Below are 19,407 nucleotides of genomic sequence, written 5' to 3' on the forward strand. Positions count from 1 at the left end.
TTAGCCTGTATATGCTTCCTCTTGGCAAGATTATTAACAGTTTTAAAATAATATCTTATCATTGCTATGCCGATGACATTCAGTTATATATTTCGTTTAGTCCTGATAGTCTAGATAAACTGTCTGTTCTGCAGAACTGTCTAGTCTCCATTAACAAATGGATGGCAGACAATTTTCTACAACTTAATAACGATAAAACTGAGATGATGATCTTTGCCCCTGACAATATTACGCCTACGATTAAGCAGGCTATGGGGGGTTTAGCATTCTCTGACCACAGTGACATAAGTAACCTGGGTGTCATCCTTGACAGAGCTACATGTTTTAACAGTCATGTAAGGTCTGTAGTTCGTTCATGTTTTTCTCCATCTCAGGAACATTGCTCAGATTAGATCTTTGGTCTCAAAAAAAGGATGGAGATGCTTGTTCATGCCTTTATCTCATCACGATTGGATTATTGTAATGTTCTGTATACTTGTTTGAACAAATCTTCTATGGAACGGCTACAAGTTGTACAGAATGCAGCTGCAAGGGTTTTGACTAGTTCCAGCAAGAGGTCCCACATTACTCCTGTACTTAAGGACCTTCATTGGCTTCCTATTGCTTTTAGACCCCAATTTAATTGGGTGGTTGTCCCAACCATCATGAAATGTGTCCAGGCTAGCTTGTAGTCTGGGCAGGAACACATAATGGCAGCTAAAAAGATATATGTTGCTGATAGGTCAAGGAACCCATCATCTTCCAGTGAGTGCAGCACACTGTAGTATATGGAAGTTACGGCACACCACACGTCTCTCCTCAACCTCTCAATACTGGAAAAAAATTCAGTCATATAAGAAATAATTGCCTTTTTAATGATGTTTGCTCCAAACATGTTGTTAAATGCAGATGCACAATTACTTTGTTTCATCGAAAGTAATGGCAAACAATAATTAACAGAACAGGTTTTGTCTATTATTTAAAATTTATAAAAGAGTGAAAAAAAATTAGTCTCATTAGTATTATGTTTTAACTATGTGTAATCTAAGTTCAAGAAACTTGTGTTACATTTGCCATTTAAAACACTGGACCTTTAAACCAAATTTGTTCTGCGAACAACCAAAGCAACAAAAATTAGGAAAACCACAGCAATCGACTTGAGGAGAGGAGAAAAATGACCTGTCTTTGATTGTGGACACTCTTTCCAGCAATAAAGCTGGAGCTTCCTGTGCCGCGTACAGTGAACATCAGATGGCATTCTCTACGCCATGATCACCTCTTACTCTAAAAAGAATTAATCAACCGTCATCGTGATCATGCAGAATAAATACATCAATAGGTGTAACCAACATTCATTATTAGGTTTTGCAGAAGAAAGAAAGTGATACAGATATGGAATGAGGTGAAGGTGAGTAAATCCTTGTTCTTCTATGGACTGCTGGAAGAAGTCCAAGGCTGTAGATGACAAATTGTTATTTGCTGCACCTAGGTACATGCTCTATAGCAGTGATTCTCAACTGGTTTGGTCATGGGACCCACATTTTCCCATGGTCATCAAGCTGTGACCCACTTTATTAGGAGATATATATAATTAGTTCCCTTTCATGGGAACTTCGAACTGCGTCCTCTAGGGGTCGCTATGGGGACGCCTCGTCGTGACCCGTGTCTGAAGCATACATTGAAAAAACACCAACTCGTTGGCTGGCGACAGCCATGACGTCACTACCGGTGCGACTATAGTATAAATAGGCACCGGGAGCACACATCATTCTCTTCTTCGTCTTCATTGACTGTTTTGTTTGAAGTGTGCATTTCTGTGGTAAGAGCGATCTCTAGCGCCTATTTATACTATAGTCGCAACGGTAGTGACGTCATGGCTGTCGCCGGCCAACGAGTTGGTGTTTTTTCAATGTATGCTTCAGACACGGGTCACGACGAGGCATCCCCATAGCGACCCCTAGAGGACGCAGTGTCTCGTCAAAAAATTGTTGACACACACAAGTACCGTCCCCCTTTATTTAACACACACAAATTGCAAGAATATGACTAATACTGATGAATAAACAGCCTATAAGGTAAGGCTATTAATTATGCAGTCTGAAACTAGTTTTTGTTAATACAATTAGGTTAGTATGAGCCACTGCAGTCATTTAAAAATAAACAAAATAACACAAAGTGAAAATATCATGGTATTTTTGGGTTATGGAAACAACAGTTACCGTGGTGAATACACAATACTGACATGAACTGTTAATGAAACATGGAAACTGCTCCTGAATAGAATTAATATCATACATTCATGCAAATCCTTCCCAGCTAACACACAAAGTACCAGTTATGTGATTTATTGGTACTTGACTTTTATTTCACACGTTGCATGCTCATAGTTTCTTTTGCGCTTTAGTGAAGTGATAAACAGCGCACCGCCGTGTTTGCACATGCAACTGAAGACTGCACACTAGGAGCACCGTATAACGTCTGACAGGACAGGATAGTTCGTTTGTTTGAGGTGAGAGACTTTTTATTTCAAAAGAAGTTACGAAAATGACGATAGACTAATGACACTGACACAAACATTTCATCTGACCGCAGATACTAAATCGGAACAGCGCGGTTTTCTCAGGCGCTCTTTACTTAAAATGCGTTTACCCACCAGTTGAGAAACACTGCTCTATAGAATATATAAACAGGATATAAATGAGTGACAAAAGGTTTGGCCAAGCTGACTTTATGTTATGATTTATAAGATATTATTACCTTTCTGGAAAACCCATCAATGGCACCAAAGATGACCCAGATATAGAATAGACAACTCTCATTGAAGAATTCAGCATTTCCTTTAAGACAACAAAATTAACTATATTAAAAAGTTTGTGACAGAGAAGTAGATATACACTCACCGGAACAGTTTGTGGTTCGTAATGATGTGTTCAAGTGCTTTTGGTCCAGGAACTGAGTGTTTGCGCCTAGCATGTTCAGAATGGACGTTCTAACGCTCTCCCACTGAACGCCATGTCCTCTGGCTTGCAAACCCCCATAACAAGCCGATAACCCACATGTGGCATGATTTCTTTTATTTCAGCAACAAGCTTATCAAGTTCTGAGTCTGATAAAGTGCTGTATAGACCTCTAACAGTGACATTTAAATCTGTCATTCGTCTGTATACAGTCTGTCAAGACACTCCAAGAAGACTGGCAATGCGTGACACGGGGAGGCCGTGATGGAGCAGATGCAGCAGGTAATCTGGCCACACATCAAAACGTGAACGTCCAGCTGCTCCGTGAGTGACTTGAATGAACACTGTTATCTGCTAATCAGTACAACTCACAATACCACAATACACTCAGGAAGAACATGCACTAAACCATCTCCTGTGTGCATATGAACTGTAAAAAGTCCAGAGGTTGTTGACTGAGAATATGCTGAAGTCACGACTGAAGCCGCTCCATCATTGTGCGAACCACCTGGGAGATTAATTGATATGAAAATCTGGTAAAAAATAAATAAATAAATAAAATACTGGACTGTACTAGTGTTCTGCAAAGGTTAAGTCCTGTTAAGAAGAATCTGAAAGTTAAACAAGGGGAAATAAAACACTCACTCACACAAATAACTTTTCTCCACACCTATCTACTGAGTAGGCTACCCCTTTAGTTGGAATACAGTTGACTTTATTATTATATTAATGTAATATAACAATAAATTAATATGAACAAAAAAAAATGTTTCTTAACTTGTCCATGATGTTTTTATAAAGTCATTATTTTTTGGCAGAAAACTGATAACCCCATTCCCCTTTTTAATTCAATTATATTTTCTCATTAAGTTAATGAGAATTTAAATAGTAAGTACTAATTACGTAAGTAAATTTTAAGTAGGCTATATTTTATTCATGATAAGCCATATTAGCACCTTGCATAAATATGTACACCCCATATGTGTTCATTCAAATCATTTTTAGATTTTAATATTATTTTTTAATAATTTTCTAATATTTGTAACTTGGATTTTTTTTTAATAGCCTTTGGTACAAGCTAAGCAAGTATGAGTTTAGAGGAAAGAAAGCTTTAAATTAACAGTAAACACAGAATTGCACTTAAAGCACAGGTGTCACTCAAAGCAATCTAGTACAAACCTGCTCTGAAAAAAAAAAGTATCATGAATTGCATGCATGCTGTCAAATACAATGATCCTTGCACATCTTGCACCAACCGTATCTACACCTCGCGGTGCAGCAGGTGTCTGCACTTAAGTACTGTACGACATAATAAGACTCTTTCAGTGTAGACCAGATTACCAATTATAACAGATTTTGGTGCGTCATGTCGCTCGCATCCGGTGTAGATGTAAAAAGCATCATAGCAGTTCTTTCAGCCTTTTATAGTTAATTATAACGCGATTGTGGTTTGCTATAACCACATTCCCCTATACAGGCTCTATCCTAAAGATAGTGGATTGCTAACATGTCTGGCTGTAGATATGTAGTAGACATTTTGCTAAAGAAAACCTCAAAACAGGTTTATTAAAGTCAGAAACTCACCTGTTCCACGCTCATATTCCACGGCTGAATTCCTTGACACAAGGTAAACACGTGTTTCAGGCCTCGGGAGACTAGAGTAAATTGACCAATATCGCCATCTGCTGTTTTGGAAGAGGAAGTTGCTCCATTGCATTTGTGAGAAAATCGGCCTGCACACATATGTGGAAAACTTGCATTGGTTTTCTCACATATGTGTGCAGGCAGATTTTCTCACAAATGCATGCATATGAATACACTGGATTTGGTATTTGTTCAAAGGTTATCTGCAATTTGTAGAATGGATTGTATTTATGAAAAATAATGTTTTATTTTTTTATATATATGTTTGCAACACACAATACATATATTTGTTATACCTCTGCATTTTTTCTGAAATTGACTTGTGAATTTGCATATCACTGCATTTGTTTGAAAGTCGAGTTTTACTCTGCAAAGCAGATTGTGTTTATTTGCAAAAAGCTGGATTTGTTTGTTTAATTTTGGCACATATTTACCTCCATAGAAGATGCTCAGCAATCAATAGCGTTGTTGAATAGGTGTGGATTGCCACAAACCTGTCACACATGACTATAGCAGGTTACATGTGTTTTTCCAAGTAAAAACCAAATGTTAACCATAAGTTAACATATTCCACGGTGTGCCATAGCCAAGCCATATATGCTTCTTAGTTGTGTGCTGTCATCTAGGCCATATACCTCAATACAAATAGTCATCCAAATGAAAATTCCTACAATTCTTAAGCCATGGCAAAATATATATGGTGAAAATTTAGCCCATATGTGCTCATGCTATCAGCCACATTTGGCCCAAAAGTTCTTGCTGCATTCTTGAGCCATGTGATTCTTGCCTTTACAACGGAATAATGTAGGCTGAAGTACAGACCCAGTGTTTACAAAGCGAACTTGCAAAGACTGTCAAACACCCCTTTACAAAAAAGAAGGGTTTAAAAAGATTTAAACATCCAGGATACACACACGGACAGACCATTTTAAACATTCAACTTTTGAACGGTCCTCCTTCTCCACACGTGTCAACACACGTGACCTTTCCAACGTGATTACGTAATGCGTAAAGTCACGGATGCGCATCGCAGAGCTAGTGCAAGAAGAACACTTGTGGTCAAAAGTATATACATTTTTATTTCTTTGAGAAAACGACTAATTGTTTCACTAGATAAGACTCGTATTCCTCAACTGGGATCGTGTAGAGTCCTTTGAAGCTGCCCCATTGAAGTCCACTATATGGAGAAAAATCCTGGAATGTTTTCCTCAAAAACCTTCATTTCTTTTCGACTGAAGAAAGAAAGACATGCACATCTTAAATGATCAGTAAATGTTTATTCTGGAAGTGAACCGATCCTTTAATTTGATCTGTATTCCACAGGATATTCTGAGAGAGCATTTGTTTGGAGAGACTTCTGAACAAATTGCAATCTGCAATAAATCAGCAAACACTTAACTTTGATTACTTGGAGTTTATGAGCCACCGTGAGCTTGTTATACTTAAGTCAATTTCTGGAAGGATAGATGTTCCTCCAGAGATTCCACATGGACTGCAGAACCTTTATCACCTGGTCAGGTCTGAGATTGCTTCATAGACTAGCTTGAGCAGACTGGCAGGAGAGGCCATTTTTCCCTCTTCCACTCAATAATGCCTCTCTCTGGAAGGTCTTCTCTGTCGACACACAACATAAACTATTTTGTTGTGTCAACCTGCTCTTTAAGGAATGTCAGGCCATCTTCAAGGCTGTGAAGAATGTAATATTAGATCCGTTTTAAATTTCTAAATGTAAATCAACAGATCTGAAGTTGAGTGTCGTGACCACAGTCTATGGGTCTTTACCAGCATTCGTAAGAACTGGAAGCAGCTTGATTTTGGGGAAGTCTTGGCCTAATGGTTAGAGAGTCGGACTCGTAACCCAAAGGTTGCGGGTTCGAGTCTCATACCGGCAGGGATTGTAGGTGGGGGGAGTGAATGTACAGTGCTCTCTCCCACCTCAATACCACGACTGAGGTGCCCCTTGAGCAAGGCACCGAACCCCCAACTGCTCCCTGGGCGCCGCAGCAAAAATGGCTGCCCACTGCTCCGGGTGTGTGTTCACGGTGTGTGTGTGTGCACTTAGGATGGGTTAAATGCAGAGCACTAATTCCGAGTATGGGTCACCATACTTGGCCACATGTCATGTCACTTCACTTCACTTTATGTGAAGTTCAGACTCCATCAGGTGCTTTTTGAGGCTTTGAGGGAAAACAATGAATAGATTTTTTGCAGGCTTTTTAAGTGAAGTACATTTTATTTGTAGTGTATAAAAATAGAATTAGAATTCATTTAGATATGATTTAACACTATTTGATTAAAGAATCTGTTCAGGAACAGTTATGCTCCTCTTTTTGCCATGCTCGATGTTTGGCCTGAAATATCCCGGAAAAGAGCTGTGGATTTTTAAAGTGCAGATATGAGTTCATTGGTCAGTGTTGTTAGAAGACATAAACATAGTGTGCCTTTTCTTACAGTCTGATCGAGCCAGTATCAAAATGTAACAGCACAGTAATGTGTCTAAACACTACAACTCTGTCTCTGCTGAAAATACAATATTGACTGAGCTCATGTTTCTTTCAGAACAAAGTGTGAACGTGATCTTCTTTGCTTGGCTCTAAAGTTCTGTCTGTCTTGAGACACTGTTCACGGTGTTGAGCGAGCCTCCTGCTGCTGACTGCATTTCCACATGACCCTAAATAACTAAAAACAAAAGGTTATTCATCTTAGATAGAGTTATATGAAAAGTGATGCAACAAAATGTTCCATAACTGCCAAGAAAAGTACATGATACAAGTTAAGGGACATACATGATAATCATCAAATCACAGTACGTATCTGCTAAATAGCCAGCTAGATAGCTAGCTACCAAAGTAATACGCTGACTACTCATTCATAAAGAATAAACACACCAACAAAACATAACTCAGTTGGCACTGTAGCGTATTGCTCTCCTGATTGAGCGCTCTGACTGACCTGAGGCTGAGAAACATGTTCCCTGCCAATATTTCAGCAGTTATTACCTATTTGTGTCCCGTTCTGTCGAATGAACCAGCGATGCCAATCATTCATGATTTAATCATTCTTTTGAGTCAGTTCTCTGTTTGCCGAACACATTTGGACCGCTCTCTCTCTGAATCATACAGCCTTCCCCTGGCCTCGGGTCCATGAGGAAAAAATACCATCAAATTGGACAAAAATGCCCCTGCACAATTAAACTAAATCTATTACGGCTGCCGCAAAGTGAAAATGAAATGAAAAATGTTGATTTCTCATTATCTGAGAATATCGCATCATATTTCTTTTTAAGCCTTGCGCATTATAAGCAATCACAAACGATTCTGTTGAGTTCATGAATGCAATGACCAATCAGAAGCGTTCAGATGAGTCATGCTGAAAAGCTGGAGTTTTGTTCAGTGCGCGCGCTCGCTGACTGAATTCTGCTCTCTCGTGAATTTTCTCATCATAAACAACATGTGCAATGTATGCGCATTATAAGCAATCACACACGATTCTGTTGAGTTCATGAATGCAATGACCAATCAGAAGCATTCAGATGAGTCACGCTGAAAAGCTGGAGTTTTGTTCAGTGCGCGCGCTCGCTGACTGAATTCTGCTCTCTCGTGAATTTTCTCATCATAAACAACATGTGCAATGTAAGTAAGAGATGAATTTCCCAGTGTAGGCAGCTTCAGTGATAATAATGGGAGTTGTTGAGAGATTACATAATGTGATAATGTAAATTCTTTGCTCGCTTTTGGTATATAATTAATATATGGGTTTGAACACTGCAAGAGTGGATGGAAAAAGCAAGCATTTTTCCCGGTCTATTGTAGAGCGAAGGTTTTGGAAAGCTCACGAATGGCAGAACTGGCTTTATTGTAAGTTTGCCAGTCCTGAAGGGGATACTTCCAAACAAGTAGCTTTGCCTAAAAGTCTAGTCCTTTCAAAGACGGAACAAGTTTTGTAAACTTTCATCGGACAGTTTATTTATTTAGAATAAGGTGTACTGATGAACTGTGCACAATAAGTGTGTAAATGCTTGATTTCATGTTGACTTTAAAGCTATTAAAAAATATATAAATCGCTCTACATTTGAGGTGAGCTGACACGGTCATTGAATAAGATTATACATAAATGTTCATAAACATTAAAAAGCACAATTACTCACATGAATGTCAAGACTACACTTACTGTAGCATAAACTACCAAAAGAAACTAAAGTAATCGTGGATTTACACGCTGAAATTATTTCATGTCAAGACAGTCTATGATCAATTGACACAAAAGCAGTTTGACGTCGTCATAATTTAATTTTATTCTGTTAAAATTAAGAATATGCAGACATTTCAGCAAAGCAGTTAAGTCATACTAACTTCACCTTATACAGTTACATTTCTGTCTGGATCAAAACATCTACGTAGATGTCTTAGAAATGGAGTAAGAAATAAAAATATGTTCTTTAGACACATTTCAACTAAATAACATTTTTGGGAAAATCATTGCTTGAATTGCACATTTGCAATAAAATGAAGTTTCAATTTACAAAGAAAGCTTAAATAACAAAAAAAATATAATTTTGTAAGCAAACAAGTTCTGACCTAAACAAAAGACAGTATGTTAGGGTTTGGTTTACACTAAAACATCCCCTCGCTTCCACTCTAAAACACATATTACATAAATATAATCACAAAATATTACTTTCTCCAATCTGCCTAGGAGAGCACAAGCAATATTTTCTGTAATAGCAGGTCAACAAACATGTTTAAAGTTAGTGTACTAGAAGATTTTCATATTCAATTTTAATGTCAAAAAGTTCCAACACATTTTCTGTGATCTGAAATCAATGTAAAGTAGAAACACAATGGAGATGACTTGAGTTGTCAGTGCTCCCTCTACGCCTGAGCTCAACATGTACTTCTACACACAATAACTGCACTGTAATTCATGTACATTTTATGAACAAATCAGTGATGTCAATGTATTACATGATGAAGTTCATTTTTAAACGTTCTTCTTTGTCCTGTTAACGCTTTTAAACACAATTGAAGAATGTGTATCAGAGCTTGTTTGAGATGTTATGGTATAATGCATATGTCCAATGCAAATTTAACTGCACTGTTATAAAAAGGTGTTTTCTGGGCAAGAGTTGAACGTATTTAGTTTTTTATGTGAATCTAATATATTTATTTTGATGCTCTTCATATGTATCAGTCTCTAAAGATTCACGCTCATCACAAGTCTAAATCATACTCCCTATCATTTAGTGCCTTTGACTAAAATAAGACTATTAACAAATTCTTACAGATGAGAAATAATTACTCAAATGCAAGCTCTGGTCTCTTTCTAGAGTATGGTTAGTACCAAGTACATTTTAAACTTGGCATCATATACAATTAGGGTTATGTACTTAATCACTTATTTTTATTTTCCTAGTAAAGAAAGAGTGTGTAATAACCGATTTTTTGCTGTTGTACTGAGAATTGTGAAACGTCACTGGCACTGAGACTGACGAGGTGTATTTTAATACTTCATTATTGGGATTATTGTAACATGATAGAGATCGCCGGTGACTGTGTCTGCTGTATTTGTGACTGGAGACATGTTTTACTGTGAGAGACTTTATTAGTATTATACTGATGTGGAAGAGGCGTAGAAGGAGCACTGAAGGGTCACTGGGGTCACATCAGCACGTCCAGGTCGTCGCAGTGGTCCTCCTCCTCCGGGACTCTGAGAGACAGCACCTCCTCGTTCAGGAACAGACCGCTCAGTCTCTCCTTACGAGCCTGTCTCTGCTCCTTCAGCTGACACTTGCGTAAAGCCTTCTGCTGCAGCTTCCTCTGCTTGGAGCGCTTCTGCAAAACACCACCAGCTTTTATTGGTAAGAATAGCAAAGCATCTCAATCTGGGATGCACCGATCGACTGGCCAACAATCTTTATCAGTTCATCTTAAACCATCTTAAAAGTATTTTTTTCAAATTTCAGTTCAGTTCTACAGTGTCTTTGGCACGTTTGAACCTAATTAAAGCCACTGAAGTAGCATCTGTCATTTTCACCAGAAGATTAAGTTATAGCATTGTGATTAAATGCCACGAGGTTAAAAAAAACTAAAAACTAAAAAATAAAATTATATATATATATATATATGGTTGGATACCGAAACCTGGTACCAATATGGCACCAGTACCTATGTAACCGCTATGTACTAGAACCGAATCGAATGCAGGTTTCGGTGCCATGCCTGAGCGATCGATTGAAATATTTGTCCTCTGGTTCTCCGAAACGGACGTAAAGCATCATCACCAGCACCGCACGTGAAAAATAATTTCCCGACTGAGAAAAAACGTGAACTCAAGTCGGAAAGCTCTAATAATACTAATCCAACACATCTTTGTAGTAACGCGAGTGTCCATGTTGTTTTCACATTCCGACTTAAAAGCACAACACGGGAAATGAGAGCATCCGAGGAGTGCGTGAATGCAGTAATTACACTTTCTCTGGTAGCAGGTAGCCTTCCGTTAACTAAGCTAAACATGCTTAAATTAAAATGCCTAAAGCTAAACCTCCCTTGTATTCACATTTCTAAACCTGTTGTCCAACAAAAGAGAACGTTATAACCTGTTTATATGTTCTGTTTACTCCGTTACAGATATAATAGTGATGCCTTTGTCTATATAAGGGATTTCCTGGAGGGTCATGATTTCCGCTGCTTCTGTGACTGGATATGTGGATTTTCTGTGCGAGGGCGCCCTCTGGCGTCCAGATTATTTTTGGTAGTTTACATCGCCTCGGTTCTTATATGGTTTTCCCTTCTTCAGCATCAATAAATATCTGCACCTTTTGTGTCTGAGTCTCAGACATGTCCTAAGTGTGAAAAGCTGGATCTCAACATAATTTGCTCATTTTTGGGAAGAGCTCAAGTGTGTAGATTCAGCCCTGTTCCCAGTCAAACACCCCTGAACCAGATCACCAGCTCTCCAGACTCGCTGGGAACCTCTAGGCAGGACAGCCCTGATCTGAAGCTTACCATCGACAGCTTTACTGCTGAGGACTGAGCATCTCTCACAAAACACACAACACTCACTGACAGCGAAGGCAGCTCCACCAGAACACAAACATTTGAACGGGATTGACTTGTGTAAATTCAGTTTTTGACTTCTCTTGTGGATTATATGCAAATATCTAAATCTAAAATATTCATATCAACAAATATCTGAACACATATGTAAATATCAGTACTAAAAACAAACATATCAGTGAGAGTTACTGTTAATTAGTTCATGCAGTGAAGAGGCGTTCATTAACAGTAACTGTCACTGATATCTTGTTTGTTTTTGCTCATGAGAGTCGTTTCCCTGTGAATCGGATCTGTGTGTGTGCATTAAGACGGTCTCGTGTAGTTTTTCCTGCTGTGCTGCAGAAGTGCTGGAGCACCTTGGAGTCTCGTATCCTCTCTGCAGCGGAGGCCAGGTTGCTGTCGCTGTGAGCGCGGCTGATGCTGGAGGCACTGCTGCTGCTGCTGCTGCTGATGCTGCTGCTGGTGATGCTGGTGTTACTGCTGCTGCTCGCCAGGCTCCTCTTCACGCTGCGCTGCTGCCGCCGACTGTGCTCACGGATGTAGCTCCGCACCTGAGCAACAATGGAAACATCAAAGCAGCTGAAGCGATCTGATCTGTTAGAGATAATCGCTGGAAAACACTACACGACTCCTGCACTGCTCTGCTGTCAGGACAAGTTTTGTATTACTATATTCTTATTTATAATTTAGTGTCTGTTCTCTTTATTATTAGTGTTTTTATTACCTTAAATGATAAGTATGTCTGCACTATGTCTGTACTTTCTGCACTGGAAGCTCCTGACACCAAGACAAATTCATTAGGTGTGTGAACACACTTGGCAATAAAGCTCTTTCTGATTCCGAGTTTACAGATTTCACAGAAAATCACATCGTGCATAATGGACACAGACTCTGATATTTTATGTTTCTTCGTGAGTGTGTTGTGCTCGGAGCGATCTGAAAGTCTGGTAGTGTGTGATCCTCAGTCGTTTAAAGTATGAAGTCCAGTTTCTCTCTGTTATAGACTTACAAAGTGTTATACCTTGTGTTTTAAAATGTGTTTAGATTTTAAAAGATGTGTAGCGCATTACAGATAGCTTGCTAATAAGCTGGCCACACTGGTGGATGAGTGCCGTTTGTTTGCAGCAGATGTGGAGTGGCTTTAACAAGGCGACTCTTTCAGAAAGGCCTGTCATTTGTAAGTGTAATTAATCACCTGTTTGAGCTTTTCATCTGTGAGGCAGTTTAGTTCAATGATGAACTCGCTGTCTGTCGGCAGAATCTGTGCGCTCGGGTCGATTATTTTTATGATGTCCAGCTGCTCTCGAAGTCCCATCTCTGTGCTCACTTTTCGACTCAAATACTCAATATATTCCACCTGAAACATGAAAGTCAACAAAGTGATCTCACATAGACACGAACAGAAGCTTGACTTCAAAACAGAATAACACAAGTAAACGCAGTGAGACGGCTTCCTTTCTTTCCTAATTATGTCTAATTAAAGATTTTTCATTACAAATGATATAATCAGCATGATAATCTAAGATTTCAGTGTGAGTGTTTGAGACCTGCTCGTCGTTGGTCATGGCGCTCCAGGGCAGCTCGTCCAGGTTTCGGTGCGGTTTGTTTCTTCTTTTGGACAGGAGGGAGGGTGAGCTGGGCACGCTGGGAATGATGTCTGACAGCACATCGCTGCCGCTGGCTATATCACTGCCTGCTAACTACAACCACAAAGCCATCCACGTGTTAGGAAATACAACACAGTTACCGTGACATCTACACAAATATCACCAGAGATGACTCACCTGCCACTCGAACTCGCTGTCGGACCAGTCCCAGTAAGTGCTGATGGAGGAGGACACGTCGCTGCACACACTGCCCTCAGGGAACAGCTCAAAGGAGGCCAGCTCCTGCTCATCCAGCAGCGAGTAGCAGTCGTCCTGATCACACACAGACACGGAGGAGAAGAGCTCCTCGCTGCAGTCTGAGCTGGCCACGCTGGTGCCGCAGGAGGTCAGGTGCCACCTGCACACACACACCATCACTGACTGACCACAGTGACCCCTGACTGCACACACACACCGTCACTGACTGACCACAGTGACCCCTGACTGCACACACACACCATCACTGACTGTTAAAGTGCACAGCTAACGGTGCATCACGGCCAGTTACAGCGGTCCGCGCAGTCTAACCCTCTTCAGGGACGGACGCTGCTCTGTGAAGCTTCCAAACATCTCTGAATCATTTGTTTCGAAACACTGGTTCGGAGCGCGAATCAAACTGCCAAAGTCACGTGATTTCAGTAAACGAGGCTTCGTTATGTCATAACAGTTTCGAAACGTCTAGAAATCTCAATGATATATATATAAAAAAAAAAATTAAACAAAAAAAAAATCTCAATGGTTCATCTTTAGGGGGCGGTGATCTCTGAGAACCTGTGAACCAGCGTCTACGGTTTCTGCCTGATCTCGGATCAGCTTTATCAATTTTAATGAGACATTTGTGTAATTAAAAGGTTGAGTAATAGTTAATAGACTGACTCTTACTGGCCTGTTTAGACAAGCTCTCCATAAAACAGACAAAACAAGCCCTGCAAATTAATAATAATTATTAAAAAAAAAAAAAAAAAATTATACAGACACTTCACATTTAACGGTATTTTATTCTTTGATTTGCATTTAATATATTATACACCGAGTTAGCAAAAGCTGTTTTTAATGGATGTTTTGACATGAGTTTTTGTTGCAAGCGTTTTGAACGCTTCGAAACTTTGAATCATTTTGCGAAGCAATTGCTTCAATTGATTTGAAGCTTCAAAGGCTTGTTTTTCCCATCACTAGCTGAAACCAAAGATTATTGACCTCAGCACATGCATCTTTTTTGTGGTTTACAGGAGTTAGTGTTACGCGTTTATTAATCTTGATTTCTCAAAACAGCGCTTGTGTGCTTTTCCTGAATGTGCAGACGTGAACCACTGCACTCATGCATATGCGCATAGGAGCGCAAACATTTGCTGCAGATTTCTGATAAATTATAATACATGATATTTCAGGTCGTTTTCTCTTAACACCATCATATGAATATATGGAAGGAGTTGTATGGACCATTTTATGATACTTTTATGGCTTGAAGCTGGTCACTATATAAACAAGCTCAAGCATGATACTTTTACATTTCTCATTTTGTCTTGCAAAAAGAAAGAAGGTCAGAGAACTTTACAACAACACCAAGGTGAGTAAAGTCTTAATTTCATGATTTTAGTTTTTTCGAGGGTGAACCATCCCTTTAACATCCAACAGCGAGTGTTCATTATTTTAGTCAGATTAGTTGCACAGCCTTTCTGTTGCTCTCAGTCCGTTTGACTGGTATCTCTCACCCATTCAGAGACGTCTGTAAAGTCAAGTATTTTCATGCAAAATGGAAATGAATTTGACACATTTACAGAGGAAATGGTCTGAAGATGATCTGAGCCAATTTTGGTGAAAATCAGACAAACCGTCTAGGACGAGTTTTGAAAGTAGGTTTTTCGAATAATTAAAAACTATAAAAAATAATTGTACATTTTGGTGTCCATTTGACTCGGCATGAGCCAAGGAATCAGAGGAAAAAAAATATTTTGCTTCTAAAACTTATGGTTTAAAAGTTATTAGCATAAACATGAGTGAAACTTTGAGCTGTTGCTGACACTATAGAGTTAGAGACTCCAAACTCGCTGTGGTTAATGTTGAGACTGTCCTCTATCTGTGTGCCAAATTTCACAACTTTCCCGCAAGCGGTTCTATGGGCTGCCATAGGGCTCTAGAGCAGAAGAAGAAGAAGGGCCCTAAAAATCCTTACAAATACAACAGGTTTTCAGCGCTTTGCGCTTGAACCCCTAAAAAGTGTATATCCCAGAGAGACAAAGGCAGCTTGACCAAGCTCTTGTTTTGGCTCTGAGAGGCAGGAGACACTACAGACTCATCTGCAACACGATTAAACTGTTAGTTCACCCAAAAATTAAAATCAAGCCATTTACAGTGTTGTTCTTCTGTTGTAAACCCTTCTTTCTATTTTGGACCACAAAAGGAGATTTCTTTTAAAGTCTGTGTAAAGCAATATTAAATGTTTATAGCGAGTTTGTCAAACCATAGAAAAATGTGTTATTAACCACCCAGCCAAATTTGAATGGGGGAAAAAAAAAACAAGTAAAAAAAAAAAATTTAAAAATGAAGTTATCAAAATCTTGAAAACAAATAAGCAGTATTCTCTGCTCTGAAATGCTGGGGGCATGTCTGCTGCCGGCGCTGAAGCCACGCCCACTCGCGGGAAAGCTGTCAAATACACTACAACCTGAACTGATGCTCCCGCTAGCAGCTTGACTGGATCTACACAGACATACTTGTTGGTAATATGCATTTACGTGATGAAGGCATAGCTAGCTAGCAAACTGTAGGCTGTGGTAAGTAACTGGTGATTGAGCAGGAGAAGCACTGATGCTGATGTGCTGTAGTTATTATAGGGTTAGAGGAGGGGCCGTGCTCCGTGACTCCAGTGCATCATCGAGATGTGATTTCAGCCCCGCCCACAAAATACTCAACACAAAAATGGTGAAAAACTGTCTAACTCCATAATTCATTACTATATAGTTCGCAGTCTTTGTAACGTGTTTTCAGCATTACATTTCTAACATTTATAATGCGTTTAGAAACAATTCTCTGAATTGCCTTTACACAGACTTTAAATGACCTCCTCGTGCTCAACCACATAATAGCAGTGAATCATGACCAGCATCAAACTAAAAAAAACAAACAGATGCACAGGGTTTGGGGGAAACGAAAATCTTGACCTTGTCTGTTTGTGTTCTGTGCACGATTGCACGTTCATGAGAGTCTATTAACACCACAGTTAAATCAAAAGTTAGAACATTTTTAATGTTCTGTAACAGTTTAGGACTATTAAATGTAAACACACACGTATGTATATATACAGGCTATATTTTGAAAACATATGTATAATTACAAAGTTTAATGTTAGGTGCATTTAATCTTGAGATTAATTAGTTATTTGTTTAATCGACTGACAGCACATGGGTCATATTTCTCAGGTTGGAAGAACTGGAAATCCGTTTAAATATGGAAGATGTTTCCAACGGTTTGTGTGGAGCAGCTCTAAATTACCCTGACCCTGTATGGCTTCAGAAGACTTCAGAATACAGTGCACGAGTTCAACCTGATCAAACTCATCTACCTGTAATTATCTAGTGATCCTGAAGAGCTTGATTAGCTTGCACACACATCTTTCAGGACCGGAGCTGAACTCTGGAGGGCAGTAGATCTTTGAGGAATCCTGATCTAAAGTGTCCTAAAGTGACACTAAAATCCAACCCTGTTCCTGGAGGCACAGCAGCACTATGAGCGCTTCTCTATCAGAAGACTGTGTCCTTACAGTCCAGTGAGCCCTTCTCAGCATCAGCCGCTCCAGTAGCTCCTCATAGCCACTGTCTGTGGTTTATATTACAGACGGTTTAGCATTATGGGATTCATTTACAACAAAACAAAAGAAAAACATCATGCCTTCATCTCTGAAAACATTGTTTTATCTTGGATAAGACTGGATGAGCTGATCAAGTCCATGAGTTGGAGTGTGTATTGTTCTGAACATGGCTAACACTGACCTGCTGCTGTGGAAGCGGTGGAGCGGATCTGTGCGGTGACACGAGGACAGCTGACAGCCGAAGTCACTGACGTCCAGCGTAGCATCTTCACTGAGGTTCCCTCTCCGAGACAGCAGCGGACACGGCTCTTCTGGAGCCAGGAACTTCTCATAGATGTCCTCAGACATCTGAAAACTACAGACAGCAGCGTCAGAAGCACAAGCTCACGGCAGACTAACAGCTGATCCAGTCGCTGCGCTGAGAGCTGCACTGTCCAATGCATACAAGCCTGCTTTTCTTTATGACACTGACCTTAGTTCATTTTAAACGGCATTTAAATGTATCCATAACACATTTGTTAATGTCAGTGTTTATGACGTGTGGACACCTGTGTTTTTCATTTTCTCATATCCTACCGTTACGTTCAGTGTTTCAACATAAGCTGGTAGAAAAGCTTGTGCTTTATGATCTTTGCATGATGATAAACTAAGACGAGCAGTCCGTCAGCGAGAGAGTTTGACACACAGATGAAGCAGTGGCCGTGGTTAACCACTGTCATAAAGAAGCATTATTGGTGTCGATTAGCAGATAAGCTTCAAAACACATGAGTGTATGATGTCCTTTAGGCAACAAACGGAAACGTGTCAACTATGCTGGAATCTGTTTGATAAACATGTCCTGAATGAGGGCTGATCATGGGTTGAGTTATGCACAATACCAATGATTTAAAGTAGTGAAAACCAGCGCTACACATTCTGCACATATTCCTTATCTGACATAACGTCAAATTATAAAAGGCTTTTCACAATTTAGTGATATCTTATAATTATATTTATTTAACTGTCACTCAGTCGCATGAACAGAATATTTACATTTACCGTATTAAAAAAAAATGTTACTGTTATTAAAGATAGTAAATTTACAACTGCAGCCCAACTCCTGCAGAGTGCTTCACTGTCAAATGTGCTAATGGCCTCAACGCCCGATCTGTAGATCCTCTCAACTGAACCTGAACGCTGTACAGCGTGTGCTGTTTTTACAAGGAGACTGGCCTTGAATCTGTGCAGGATCGGCTGATCGTCAAGCACCAGATCCAGGCCAATGCTGGTTGATCGATCAGTGCTTATAGTAGTATTTCCACAGGATGGCAAGTGTCCACAGAGGAAAGCTGAGACACAAAGCAAGCTCTAAGGTGAGAACTAACTAGACAAGACCTAAACACTGCAACACGAGTCTCTGAGGCCATCACAAATCACCAACAATAAGAGTTCAACTAGACACGATTTGCAGTCTATGACTCCTGTGATGCTTTAAAGGGGTCATATGATGCGATTTCAAGTTTTCCTTTCTCTTTGGAGTGTTACAAGCTGAAGCCACTGCATCCAATGAGAAGCTGTTAAATCAGTGCCAATACAAAATAGTCCTTCAGCTTTGAACTTTTTAACAACTGGAAAACTAAAAATGGCTGCTATTTAATACGTAATAGAACAGTTTCCAGCTCAATGCGTTGTGATCTTCAGATGGTGACAGAGATACTAGTCCTTCATTTGATGGCACTGTCCTGTCGCCCAGCTGAAAATCACTGTGAGTTTTTGATTAGCAGACACTAGGAGAGGAACAGGTACAACAAACCCCAATTCTCTCTCTCACACACTCACACTCACACTCACACACACAAGAGAGAGAGAGAGAGAGAGAGAGAGAGAGTGTGTGTGTATATAGTGATTAAGGAGTGCATGTAAACAGACTCCATCAGGCCAAACTCTCATTCTCCGACACAGCAGCTCTAATCATCTAAACCTAATCACTATATTCCCTGTTGAAGAATCAATAACATAAGTCGTTAATGTAGTCGGAGTATCAATATTTCTATTCTGTATTCGTTATTTTAGCACCTCGGAGCTCATAATTAGCAGCGATTAGCCCTCTCTCTCAGGAAGCACTAAAGATGCACACAGGATCGTGTCAGTCTCCATATTTCACACATACCTGTTAGAAATGATCTGTTTTAGGCGTTTAATGTGACCAGCGCAAACATCCGCTTTCAGTCCTCTTCCGCTGCTGACGTCTTCTTCTTCTTCTTTTTCTGTTTATTGGCGGTTGGCAGACTAGCTTATTAGTGCATTACCGCCACCATCTGAACTGGAGTGTGGAGCAT

At 39.7% G+C, this 19,407-nt stretch overlaps 1 protein-coding gene and 1 pseudogene across 1 annotated transcript; both read right to left on the bottom strand.

The window, feature by feature from the left end:
• Positions 1–503: 503 nt before the first annotated feature.
• On the bottom strand, positions 504–2,952 carry LOC107688604 (uncharacterized; annotated as a pseudogene).
• Positions 2,953–8,855: 5,903 nt separating this feature from the next.
• Positions 8,856–19,407, bottom strand: LOC107688576 (protein FAM199X-like). Its single transcript, XM_016486279.1, has 7 exons — positions 19,239–19,407; positions 17,271–17,444; positions 13,420–13,639; positions 13,183–13,335; positions 12,831–12,992; positions 11,992–12,186; positions 8,856–10,411 (listed from the first exon to the last, which is right to left on the bottom strand). The coding sequence occupies exons 2-7, from the start codon at positions 17,435–17,437 to the stop codon at positions 10,238–10,240; spliced, it is 1,071 nt and encodes a 356-aa protein (XP_016341765.1). The 5' UTR covers positions 17,438–17,444; positions 19,239–19,407; the 3' UTR covers positions 8,856–10,237.

The sequence above is a fragment of the Sinocyclocheilus anshuiensis genome, unplaced genomic scaffold (assembly GCF_001515605.1).
Source record: "Sinocyclocheilus anshuiensis isolate Anshui unplaced genomic scaffold, SAMN03320099.WGS_v1.1 scaffold557, whole genome shotgun sequence".
Lineage (NCBI taxonomy): Eukaryota > Metazoa > Chordata > Actinopteri > Cypriniformes > Cyprinidae > Sinocyclocheilus > Sinocyclocheilus anshuiensis.